The sequence below is a fragment of the Tamandua tetradactyla genome, chromosome 14, assembly GCF_023851605.1.
Source record: "Tamandua tetradactyla isolate mTamTet1 chromosome 14, mTamTet1.pri, whole genome shotgun sequence".
In the NCBI taxonomy this organism is placed as follows: domain Eukaryota; kingdom Metazoa; phylum Chordata; class Mammalia; order Pilosa; family Myrmecophagidae; genus Tamandua; species Tamandua tetradactyla.
This window is the reverse complement of record NC_135340.1, coordinates 89,433,241-89,446,378: the sequence shown is the minus strand read 5'-3', so window position 1 is coordinate 89,446,378 and position 13,138 is coordinate 89,433,241. Positions and strand designations below refer to the sequence as shown.

The 13,138-nt window shown below is 37.5% G+C and overlaps 1 protein-coding gene across 3 annotated transcripts in view; it reads left to right on the top strand.

Moving 5' to 3' along the window:
• LOC143656374 (MAP/microtubule affinity-regulating kinase 3-like) overlaps positions 1–13,138 on the top strand; it is a 61,569-nt gene that overhangs the window by 20,094 nt on the left and 28,337 nt on the right. For all 3 annotated transcript variants that reach the window (XM_077128457.1, XM_077128456.1, XM_077128458.1), the window contains exon 3: positions 9,055–9,108. In XM_077128457.1, coding sequence (XP_076984572.1) covers positions 9,055–9,108 — 54 coding nt within the window. The remainder of the gene's footprint in view (positions 1–9,054; positions 9,109–13,138) is intronic.

Below are 13,138 nucleotides of genomic sequence, written 5' to 3'. Positions count from 1 at the left end.
CTTTTATGTATAACTCCACCATCACCTTTGATCTTTCTATACCTCTCTTTACGGTTGTTTGGGCTATGGCCGTTCTAAATTTTTGATATTGGAAGAGCCTATCACTAATATGGAGTGGGGAAATGAAACTTTCTGATGTTCTGGAGAGGCTGGGCTACGTTTCAGGACTTATCTGGACCAGGGATCTACCTGGAGGTTGCAGGTTTCTGGAAAGTTACTCTAGTGCATGGAACTCTTGTGGAATCTTATATATTGTCCTAGGTGTTCTTTAGGATTGGCTGGAATGGCCCTGGTTGGGGGTTGGCAGATTATACTAGGTAGCAAGTTCTAACTCAAGCTTGTTTAAGAGCAACCTTGAGTAGCCTGGAGGTTTGAACTCTCTCTGCCACTGATACTTTATTAATTACATTTCTTTCCCCCCTTTTGGTCAGGATGGAATTGTTGATCCCATGGTGCCAGGGCTGGATTCATCCCTGGGAGTCCTCTCCCATGTCGCCAGGGAAACTTTCACCCTTGGATATCATGTCCCATGTAGAGGGGAGGGCCATGATTTCACTTGCAGAGTTGGGCAAGTGGGCCTCTAAGAGACTGAGGCCACATCTGAGCGACAACAGAGGTCCTCCAGAAGTAACTCTTAGGCATGCCTATAGGTAGTCAAAGCTTCTCTGCTATCTACATAAGCTTCACAAGAGTAAGCCTCACGATCGTGGGCATGGCCTATTGATTTGGGTGTCCCTAAAGTTTGACACAATTTCAGGGGATTCCCTGATGGTTAGGTTTAATAATTCCATATTCTTTCTCCCCTACCTCAGGGGACTTTGTCAATACTTTTTGATTATCTGCTTCATATACTCTAGAATGTTTCCAAGCGTGCAATAATCTATATGGGATTAAAGTACCTCTTCTTATTCTGGGCTCCCTGTGTTTCAGTTGTTCAAATGAGCCATACAGATAGGTTGAATGAGATTATGCACTACAGAAAATTTCAGCTCCAGATCGAATAAACCTTTCTTCCATTGTTCTCAAAGAGTATATGTGGTTCTAAAATATAGACAGTCTTCCTTTCCCCTATGTTCTGAATTACTTTAACTCCAACCTGTTCGGCTTTGTTCTTATCTCTAAATATCAGGTTATAGATATAAAACAGCCTCTCAGAATCCCAAAATATTAATCACCACTCTGGACTTAATTTGCCTGCTCTAAAAGCTTACAATCTAGGTCCCTGTTATCTTATAAGCATTTTCTAAAGGAAAGTTGTTGAACTTTTATTGGGATTGCACTGAACCCATAAATTGCTTCAAGGACATCTTAATGATAATTAGTCTTCTGGTCCAGGAACACAGACTGTCTTTCCATTTATTTAGGTCTTCTGTGATTGTTTTAGCAATGTTTTGTAGTTTTGTGTACAGGTCCTTTACATCTTTGATTAGATTTATTCTAGGTATATGATTCTTTTAATTGCTATTGTGGATAAATTTTTTTCTTGATTTCTTCTTCCAAATGTTCATTGCTTACGTATAGATAAACTACTGATGATAGGATGTTGACTTTTTACCTTGCTACTTCACTGAATTCATTTATTAGCTCTAAGAGCTTTGTGGTGGATTTTTCAGGATTTTATGAATATAGGATCATGTTATCAGCAAGTAGGATGATATGATCCTATCTCTAAATAGGATAAATAAATAAAAAGGAAGGTTTTATCTCTTCCTTTCCAATTTGGATGACTTTTATTTCTTTCTGTTAAATTGCTTTGACAAAGATTTCCAGTATAATGCTGAATAATAGTGGTGACAGTGTAGAATCCTTGTCTTGTTTTTGAAAGCTTTTCAGTCTTTCACCATTAAGTAGGATGTTAGCTGTGGCCTTTTCATATAAGCCTTTTATGATGTTGAGGAACTTTGTTTCTATTCCTAGTGTTCTAAGTGTTTTTATCAAGAGGGCTGTATTTTGTCAAATGACTTATCTGTGTTGAGAGATGATCATTTGATTTTTTTCCTTCATTCTATTAATGTGGTATATCACATTAATTGATTTTCTTATGATGAACCAATCTTGCATACTAGGGATAAATCCCACTTGATCAGGGGTATAATTCTTTTCATATGCTGTTGTATTCAGTTTGCTAGTAATTTGTTGAGAATTTTTGCATCTGTATTCATAAGAGATTTTGGTGTGTGGTTTTTTCTTGTGGTATGTTTAGTTGGCTTTGGCATGAGGTGGATGTTAGCCTTGTAAAATAAGTTTTAGGCGTGTTCCCTGCTCTTCAGTTTTTTGAAAGAGTTTGAACAGATTGGAGTCAAGTCTTCTGGAATGTTTGGTAGAATTTCCCTGTGAAGCCTTCTGGTCCTGGGCTTTTCTTTGTTGGCAGGTTTTTGATGACTCATTTAATCTGTTTACTAGTAATTGGTTGAGATCTTCTAATTCTTCTTGAGTCGATTTAGATAATTTGTGTATTTTTAAAAGTTTGTCAATTTCATCTGGGTTATCTAATTTATTGGCATACAGTTGTTCATGGTATCCTCTTATTGTCCTTTTTATTTCAGTGGGGTCAGTAGTAATGTCTCCGTTTTCATTCCTGATTTTCCTTATTTTGTATCCTTCCTCTTTTTTTCTTTGTCAGTCTAGCTAAAGGTTTGTCCTTTTCAAAGAACCAACTTTTGCTTTTGTTGATTCTCTCCATTGTTGTTTGCTTTCTATTTCATTTATTTTCACTCTGATCTTTGTTATTTCTTACTTTCTGCTCACATTGGGTTTGGTTTGCTCTTCTTTTTCTACTTCTTCCAGTTTTGAGATCAGGTCTCTGATTCAAAGTCTTTCTTCATTTTTAATGTATGCTTTAGAGCTATAAAATGCTCTTTTAGCACTACTTTCTCTGCATCTCATAAGTTTTGATATGTTTATTTTCATTTTCGTTAGCCCAATATATTTCCTAATTTTGCTTCTGTTTTATTCTTTAACCCATTGATAAAGGGTATGTTGTTTAATTTCTGCATATTTGTGAATCTTCCATTTCTCCTTTTATTTCTGATTTCATTCCATTGTGGTCGGAGGATATGCATTGTATGATTTCAGTATTTTTGAATTTATTGAGACTTGCTTTGTGACACAATATAAGGTCTGTCCTGGAGAATGATCTGTGTGCACTTGAGAAGAATGTGTATTCGTTTTTTGGTTGGGTACAGTGTTCTGTATATGTCTGTTAGGTCTAGTCAGTTTAGTGTATCCTTCAAGTCCTTTATTTCTTTATTGATCTTCTGATTGATTTTCTGAGTAGAGATTCAATCCGTTATTGAGAGTCATGTGTTAAAGACTCTTACTGTTACTGTAGAGCTGTCGTTTTCTGCCTTCAAATGTGCCCATATTTGCTGCATATATTTGGGAGCTCTGCTATTAGATGCATATGTATTTATAATTGTTACATTTTCTAGTTGACTTGTCCTCCTTATCAGTATATAATGACTATCTTATCTTTGTGACTCATAACTTTTTTTGTATTTTTATTGAGATATCTTCATGTACATACAGTCCATCCCAAGTATACAATCAGTGGTTCACAATATAATCACATAATTGTGTATTTATCACCATATTCATTTTTAGAAAATTTGTATCACGCCAGAAAAAGAAATAAAAAGAAAGAGAAAAATTCATACATCCCGTACTCTTGATCACTCCCTTTTATTGACCCCTAGTATTTCAGTCTACCCATTTTTCCCCACCCCTTATCTCCCCTATTATTTATTGATTTTTTGTCCTTATTTTTTTACTTATCTGTCCATATGCTGTAAAAACGGTATGTTACCCACAGGTTTTCACCATCACACGGTCCCATTGTAAAAGCTACATAGTTATACAGTCATGTTTAAGAATCAAGGCTACTGGAATATATCTCAACAGTTTCAGATACTTCCTTCTAGCCACTCTAATACACCGTAAACTAAAAAGGAATATCTATATAATGCATAAGAATATATAATCCATAAGAATAACCTCCAGGATAATGTAGTAACTCTGTTTGAAATCTCTTAGCCACTGAAATCTTACTTTGTCTCATTACTTTCTCCCCCCTTTTGGTCAAGAAGGCTTTCTTGATCTCACAGTGCCACTTCCTGGCTCATTCCCTGGAGTCATGTCCCACATTGCCAGGGAGATTTACAACCCTGGGAATCATCTCCCACATAGTGAGAAGGGCTATGAGTTCACCTGCCGAGTGGGCTTAGAGAGAGAGGCCACATCTGAGCAACAAAAGACTTTTTCTGGGGGGTAACTCTTGGGCATAATTCTAAGTAGATTTTTTGTAGGAATAAGTTTCATAGGGGCAAACCCCAAGATCAAGAGCTCAGCCTTTTGAATTGGTTGTCCCCACTGCTTGCAAGAATATCAAGAGTTCCCCACATGGGAAGTCTTAATATTTCCTCCTTTCTCCTCAGTTTCCCATGTGACTTTTTTAAAATTCTCTGGGATACATCGGGACATCACAATAGCCTGTACAAACCAGCATGTAAGTTAAATCGTACAACCTATAATGAAATTGTGTACCAAAATAAGGATCTCTTCCTTTGTTCTCACACAGGAATTGAAGTTTTAAAATATAGACGTTATCATCCTTTACCCTGTTTTCTGATTTACCGTGGTCCTATCCAGATCAGCTTCATTCATATCTGTAGTTGAAGTCTGATCACTTTTTCAACTTTTTTAGTGGTTGCTGTTGGAGGTAATGCTCACTTTCTTGGCTTCAGAGCTCTAACTCTGAGTTTCAGGTGTCACATAAATACCTGAAGTTTGAGAGAATGACCAGATCATACACAGATAGTTCAGTATCTCAGAGTTTAGAAAAAACAGTTACAACTCCAGAATAGATGTGTCTGTTCCTCATAACTGTTTTTTACTTAAAGTGTATTTTATCCAATATTAGTTACACCCACAAGCTCTTTTTTAGTTCCTACTTGCATGAAATCTTTTTTTCCATCTTTTCACCATCAACCTACTCTACTTTGACTTTAAAGAGAGTCTGTTGCAGACAGCATCTAATTGGGTCATGCGTTTTTTAAAATCCATTCTGCCAATCTCTGCCTTTTCACTGTAGCAGTTAATCCATTTACTTCTTAAGTCACTATTGTTAATGCAGGTCTGTCTTCTGCCATTTTGCCATTCTGCCTTTGTAAGTCTTAAACCTTTTGTGTTCCTTGCTACCATTAAAGCCTACTTTAAAAAATATTTTTACTAATAAAAAAACATTACAAACATTCTTAACATACAAATATTACATACATGGTATACAATTAGTGGCTCACAATTTCATCACATAGTTATATATTCATCACCATGATCTTTTTTTTAAACATTTATATCACTCCAGAAAAAGTAAGAAAAGAAAAAAAGAAAAACTCATAAATATATACCCCTTACCCCACTGGAGGCTGTGTGCATGCGTGGGTATAGGAGTGCCATAACTGATGTTCCCAGAGCTGCGGGGTGTGATTGTGGGCCATGCGCATGTGTGGTTCTAGGAGTGCCATAAGCTGGTGTCCCCAGAGCTGAGGGGCATGATGGGGCTGAGCGCATGCCTGGGTCTAGGAGTCCTGTAAGTTGATGCACAGAGCTTGGGGCTGGTGGGGTGAGGCTGTGCGACACTGTGATTGGGGAGGGGGTGGGCAGGTGTAGCCTGGGTATGGAGGTAAGCGCCTGCATCCTTTATGCATTGTCAGTTGCCTGCTGGGAGGGACAGGTAGGGCTCAGGAGGGATGCAGAAAAGGTGGGTTGGGCTGCACTTGGGGTGGGGGTGTGAGGTGGGTATGCGCACTGGGGCTTGGTGGGACAGGGGCGCTTGGAGTTCAGGGAGTGGCAGGGGGTGACAGGATTCAGGTGCTTGGGGTGTGGGGTGAGTCATGGGTCACAGGGCTGCACTGGTGAGGGTAGCATGTTTAAGGGTAGCATGTTGCCTTACTTCCTAGTCTCCATCTCCTCGTCCATGCACTCTGGTGCCTGGAACCCTTGTGGAATCTTCTATATTGCCCTAGGTGTTCTTTAGGATTGGCTGGAATGGTCCCAGTTGTGGGTTGGCAGGTTATGATAGGAAGCAAGGTCTACTTGAAGCTTGCGTGAGAGCAACCTCCAGAGTAGCGTCTGGGCTCTATATGAACTCTCTCTGCCACTGATTCTTTATTAGTTACAATTTTTTTCTCCCTTTTGGTCAGGATGGAATTGTTGATCCCAAATCACCAGGGAGACTTTCACCCCTGGATATCATGTCCCCTGTAGGGGGGAGGACAATGATTTCACTTGCAAAGTTGAGCTTAGAGAGACTGAGGCCACATCTGAGCAACAACAGAGGTCCTTCAGAAGTAACTCTTAGGCGTGCCTATAGGTAGTCTAAGCTTCTTCGCTACCTACATAAGCTTCACAAGAGTAAGCCTCATGATCGAGGGCTTGGCGTATTGATTTGGGTGTCTCTAAAGTTTGACATTGTATCGGGATTCCCTGATGGTAAGTTTAATAGTTCCATATTCTTTCTCCCCTCCCTCAGGGGACTTTGCCAGGGATACCGGTTTATGATAGAATGACTGTTTTCTACAGTTCAACTAAATTGAGTAAACTTTTTTGAGCTCCTGATTATGCTTCACATATTATTTGAATCACAGTATTTGAAGATAAAATATTAAAGAGCAGAATCAGGTTATCTGGCACAGGATAATTAGGGTAAAAGGAAGATATTGAAGGTAACCAGAAGAATCTAGTGATCAAGAACCCTGTCATGAGAATAAAAACCAAGTCTCAGAAGCTCAGAAGGAAGTGAAACTGGAAAGGCAGCATATTGGAGGGTTTTGGCCATGAAAAGAAGGAAGGAAATAGAATGATGGCCACAAAAGAACAGTGTAGCTAAGAGATTTCTTTGGAAATTGAGAGACCCAAGTATACGTTAGAAAACTTCTCATGAAAGTAAAGGTGAAGAAAATTAATTCATTTGACTTGGAAATGAATTGTTTAGACCCAGTGGTATCTTAAAACCCCAGAAACCCTATCTCTTCAGTGTCCCTAGCCCCATCTCTAATACTGTATGTGGTCGGTTACTGATTGTTAGTATTCAGAGCTTCAGTTCAACTCAGCAAACAGTAGTTGAGCATTTGTTGTGCGCTGTGTAGAGTTCTAGGACTGTAAAAATAATTAAGATGCCTTCTCCCCAGCTGAGCAATGCAGAAGGTAGGCAGGCTTTCGCATATTCCAGCAGCCAGTATTTTCTCTTGTTTTATTTACTGTAGTTCCTATTGAGACTGAGATTTTCCAAATAGAGAATTCGAATTCTGGCTTTGCTTTTTCAAACACTGACACTCATTGACTCTTTTCTCTTCAACCCCAATTCTGATTTGTTTCCTTCTCCTCCTGGATGTTTGCTTCCACTCCAGGATTACTTGTTACTAGACGCCTTGCTGCAGCATTTCCCTTGCTGCAGTATCTTTGAAGGTTTAATGGGGTCATAGGAAAAGTTATTTAAGATTATTGGGTAGATGTGGATTTTAGACCAAGTTAAACAAGTTGTTGTTACTATGCTTAGTGTATGATGCCTTGAGAATCATACCAGGACTTCTGGACAGAGATCCCTTTCAGGGAAGTCTACAAAGTCAAAATTATTTTTTTGATCCTATTAAGACATTATTTGCTTTTTTCACTCCCTCTTGCAAGTGTAAAATGGAATTTTCCAGCATCTCAGCATCTACGTGACATGTGATATCACAGTAGATTGGATGCAGAAGCACTTAGGAAAATGCATAAAACTATGTTAACTTACAATGGGTATTGTTATTTTGAAATGAATTTTCAAATATGTATTTTTACAGCTTCTCAGTTTTTTTTTCTAGTTTGGTATATCCATCATTATATATAACCCCATAACCAAAAGTTCTTTGGGCTGTTTAGTAGTTTTTCAAGAATGTAAACAGGACCAAGTAAGTTGAGAGTCCTTGGCATAGGGAATCTAGGGAATCTCTTGAGAGTTTTCCCTAGACTTTGGCTACAGACCATTTCTTCAGTGGCACATCTTACTGGATTTTTGTTCTGCAGGATGAACAGTAGGAAACACTGCCCTACCAGTCTTGTTGGGTGGGTTCATTGTGGTTTTGGACCTCAAATACAAAGTTAAGTTTTATTCATCAGTTCTTGGCAAAGCCTTGCTCTTAATTTTTGTTCCCTTTCATCCCTGCTGGTCACTCCCATCCCTTCCTGCATTCTGAAGAACATTAGTTCCTAGAAATATCTTGTATGCCTTGAGTGACAAACGACGAGCCAGTCAGTTGAGAATACTTATACAAGGCTAACTAATTTTTTCTTTTTTTTTTAAAGATAAGAAATGCATATAAATAGAAGTTATAATTTTGTCTTCTATGTCCCTATGACTTGTATTGTATATTCCGTGGCGCTCACTCATGCCTTTCTGGACCAACACTGTATTAGGTGCCTGTTTATGCTTATTTCACTTGGTTGGTTCACAGATTGGTCTGGTACTAGTCTCTTTTCCTTCTTTAACCTCTTAAAGGCCTTCACTAGTTCTTAAAAAAAATAGAATGTTTTTAAACTTTTCAGATTCAATACCAAATTATTTACTCAATTATCAAGCACCCCACTCTGTGAAAGATACCCTCGGAAGTATTCTGGACAGAATCAAGATATAATAGATATCATTCCTGCCCTCACACACTACAGTCACCTCAAATTGAAGCATCAGTAAATAGTGAAGGAGAAATTTGCTGCAATGCCATGTTTTCAGACGTATTTTCATTGTATGATCCATCTCTTATTTATGTGTTGATTTACTGTTCGGGGGGAGATTTTTCACCTTGCTTAAAAGTAATGTAAGTTTAAGATTTCTCATTTCCAGAAAGCCCTATTTTTGGTTATAAATTATGGCTTATTGTAACTAACTGAGTTTTAGGTTTTTTGATTTTTTTTCTTGCTTTTTAGTAATGCCACGTGTCTGGGCATTTACAAAAATGTTACCATTTAGTCTGTAATTACCAAGTTATTAAAATCCATAAATATTCATTAATTTTTTTCTAGGTTGCAATAAAAATAATTGACAAAACCAAGTTGAAACCAACAAATCTCCAAAAGGTAAGCTTTGTCCGCTATACATTATTTTAAAATAATTTTCAGTGCTAATTGCCATCTAATTTATCCTTTAAATACCTCAACTGTTAATTTTATTTATTATACTTAGTGTTGTAAAGGCTCCTATTATTCAGATGAATGTAACTTAAATATGGTATTATATAAAAAGTGGTTGGCTTTTTTTCCTTCAGTTGAAGATAGAAGAAAAAATATTTTTATGTAATTGGGATTATGCAAATTTGTGCATCTTTCTGATTGATAAAACTGAGATCTTGAAAGTCAGCGCTTTGATTTCATTAAACAAGAGTTTAAAACAGGGCCATGTCCAATTAAGGAGTGATGATGAATTAATGTCAAAGGAACATGTAAAACTGAATGAGTTGAAAACACATTTGTAATGCACTGTTGTTGTTTGTACTGTCTTAGTTCAGACGTTCTTAACTATGGTGCATGTTAGGGACACCTGGGCAGTTTTGGAAACCCATGATGCCTGGACCACAGTAGATTTTATTGCTTGAGATAGGGCCTGGGCATGGGTATTTCAGTAGTGCAGTAGCAAATGATTAATGATTTTCATAATAAGATCCTTCAGTATTTTATAATTTTGCACACCCTTTTTATACACTTTATTTGGTTTCTAGATTTGGCCTATAGTAGCTGAAGGGGTACAGGCACTTTATTTTTTTTGTTTGTTTGTTTGTTTTTTGCATGGGCAGGCACCGGGAATTGAACCTGAGTCTCTGGCATGGCAGGCGAGAACTCTGCCTGCTGAGCCACTGTGGCCCAGCCAGGGTAGAGGCACTTTAAATTAGGAACAGGAGATTTTGAATTTAAGTCCTGGCTCTGCCACTTGGGTGAATATCTAACTTTAGCAAGTCACCTTTATGGACCTTGGGTTTCTCATCTGTGAAATGAAGCACATTTTGTCCTCTAACAGTTGAATGTATTAATGAAGAATGCATATAAAAGAGCTTTGTAAACTGCAAAGCCCTGCACAGTTGTAAGCCATTATAAGTATAATGCCCTGTAGACATTCCTAAAGCAGATTTGTTATTTTCCATTTATTCATGATAATGTTGAGACCCTGCCCCATTTACTTTGTGAGGGAGGAGAGGGAGCTAGATCTTATTTTGCACTAAAAATGGTATTTAAACAAATGGTCCTTTGTGCACCTTAAGTCTGTAGTATCACTAGAACCTCAGGGGTTCTCAGTAGTGCATGAAACGGTCCAAAAATTCTAGTCCTTTGTTCTGAAGAATAAATTGTACCCATTTCCTTACATTTTTATCTCTTCATAGATCTAGGTAAGAACTTGATACAAATAAATAAGTAAAGGGTTATTAAGATTTTGTGTTCATCAACTAATATTAACCTGTAAACACGTTTTTGAGGAATCTGATTCAGTATTCTATGATGTTAAAAATCTTCCACTGTATTCATGTGTATCTGTCTGTACATAATTGGAATTTGAGCTGTTTTCTAGAAAGAATTTTATCATGATATTGTCTTGAGTTGATTGTAGTTTTTCTTCCCCATTTCCTTCCTTAATATTTTTGTCATGGTTTTTTAATTGCTGCTATACTTTATTTCTTATTATTACAAATTTGTCACATTATCATTTTAATTTATGGTGGATTGTCTCATTAGCATGGTAGTGTGACTATGCATATTTGCATCAACATTAATTAGATTTTAAAATTTGTTGTGGTAATAGTTCAAGTATGAAATGTGTATATATATGTATATATATATATATACATATATATATATAGCACAAAAGACTTATAGTGAAGCCAGACCTGTCCATGTTAATTAACTTAATAAGTAAGATATATTTTCATTTTATAGGGCGCTATTTAAAATTGTGTTTACAAGTCATATTCTTTTCTTATAAATAAGAAACACCCTTTATACATCTTTCTCAAATCTTTTTTCACTGAGTTCCTTCGCCAGGGACAGGACAGAATGTGCATGGAGTCTTGCCTGTACCCTTTTGGAACAGTAGTTCTTGCAACATTTTTCCTTTCTTGTTATTGTTCACAGCTGTATTACACTTGTATCAGGAACACCTCTCATTAATAGAGTGATTTTAATCTTGGAGCTGCAGGTTCTACAAGGGCAGTAAAACAGTGATACACTGGGGGAAAAATGCAGTCTTAAGAAGTTGTTAACAAGATTTATAGAATAAATTGAAACTACCTACCCCCATTCTGAAAACCATATAAACCCATTTTGAAACCCCAAGAAGTCCTGGAATGTAGAAATGCCCTTTTTTTAATTTCAGAGGAAGCATCGTAAGTCGTTTTGCTTAGTATCATTCTGGGATTACATTCTAAATGATTAATAACTGGTTACAGCATGGTTGTAGTATGCAATTAAAATCACTAAGTGAATAAGTCACTTAACCTCCCTATATCTTTCACAATTTCCTCCACCTGTAATATGGAAATAATAGCACCTTATAGGGTTGTAGTGAGAATTAAGTAAGTTATCATTTGAAAACACTTAGAATAGGCTTGAATAATGCCAAGTACATAGTGAGCATTAAATGTTTGCCATGATTATGTGCCCTACTGTCTTAGCTAGGGTTCTCTCTAGAGGAACAGAATCAGCAGGAGATATCTGTAAATATAAAAATTTTTAAAGTGTCTCATGTAACTGTGGAAATGTAGAGTTCAAGGTCTGTAGGGCAGGCTGTGAGCTGGCAGCTCCAATGAAGGTCCTCAACGACCTCTCAGGAGAGGCTGGCTGGCTGAAGCAGAAAGAGTGATTGTCTCTTCTGAGTCCTCCTTAAAAACCTTCTGGTGATTAGATTAAGCATCGTTCATTGCAGAGGACATTCCCTTAGCTGATTGCAGTCCCCATAGAAAATACGTTAAGCTTAAGAATTGAATGATAGATTCTTGGCCAGGTCTCTTCTGTAGGACTTAGTTGCAGTAGATTACTTCTGATAATAACTGCTAATTTTGAGCATTTAATATATGCTGGGCACAGTAGTAAACTGTTTTTTACCTGTATGAATTTATTTAATCTTTGCAACTTCACGAGATAGGTTCTGTTATTCAAGGAGATTAAGTAACTTCCCCTGACTAGTAAGTGATGAATGCATAGATAGTCATCCTATGATCCATGTAGCTAGCATTGATTCAAGCATTAATGAATTCTAAATGAAAACACACTTGTCCCAGCTCTGGTGATCAAGAACTTGTGGTAACATTCTAGGATCACTATTTTATATTAGTTACATAGGAGAGGAATTCATTGTCACTAGATATTGGAGTGTGTCTTCCTTGCTTTTATAGACTTATAGGTGTTATCAGACTTTTCCACAATAATATTACCATCTTCATGTTTCAGTGAGGAAACAGCCTCTGAGAAGTTGATATAGCCCAACTCTAGCTAGTAAGTGATGGAGCAAAGAGGTGAATCTTGGTCTAACTCCACAGTAGGAACTCTTTTCTACTCCATTTTGCTGTCTGACTGTAGGTTGTTAAATTAGGAGAATTTCTCTAAATCAGGATTTATAAAAACTCGGATGGGAACTAATCTTAGGTTTTCCTTGATAATAGCTATAAAGAAGTTGACTAATAGTTTCAAGTTTGGGGGAATGTTTCAAGTACTTGAGAGAAGTCGGCCTTGTGCCTAGCTCCCTCTCTGTATACACTGACAAGCTTTGCTTTTTGTCTTCCTCTGAACCAGGCTTTGCAGTGTGCTTTGATGGGTCAGATAAGCAAACTGGTGTGGCAGGCAGTAAGGTTTTACCTAGGCCTCCAAGGGTGCAAATAGCTTCCACCAAGTGAGACAGAGTGGAAAAAAAGAGTGGGTACTCTGTGAATGTCCATGGTAGAATTGCATACCCAGTCCAAAGGAACCACACCAACAGGCCATGGGGGCCTCCAAAGGCATAGGACAGTTCAGGGCCTTGGGTTGGAGGAAGATGGATTGGGGGCTTACATTGGGCCACATCGGAAGGATTTTGAATACCATGGCTCTTATAAAAATACGGGCATCGGTGTATAGTAAACTTTTCACT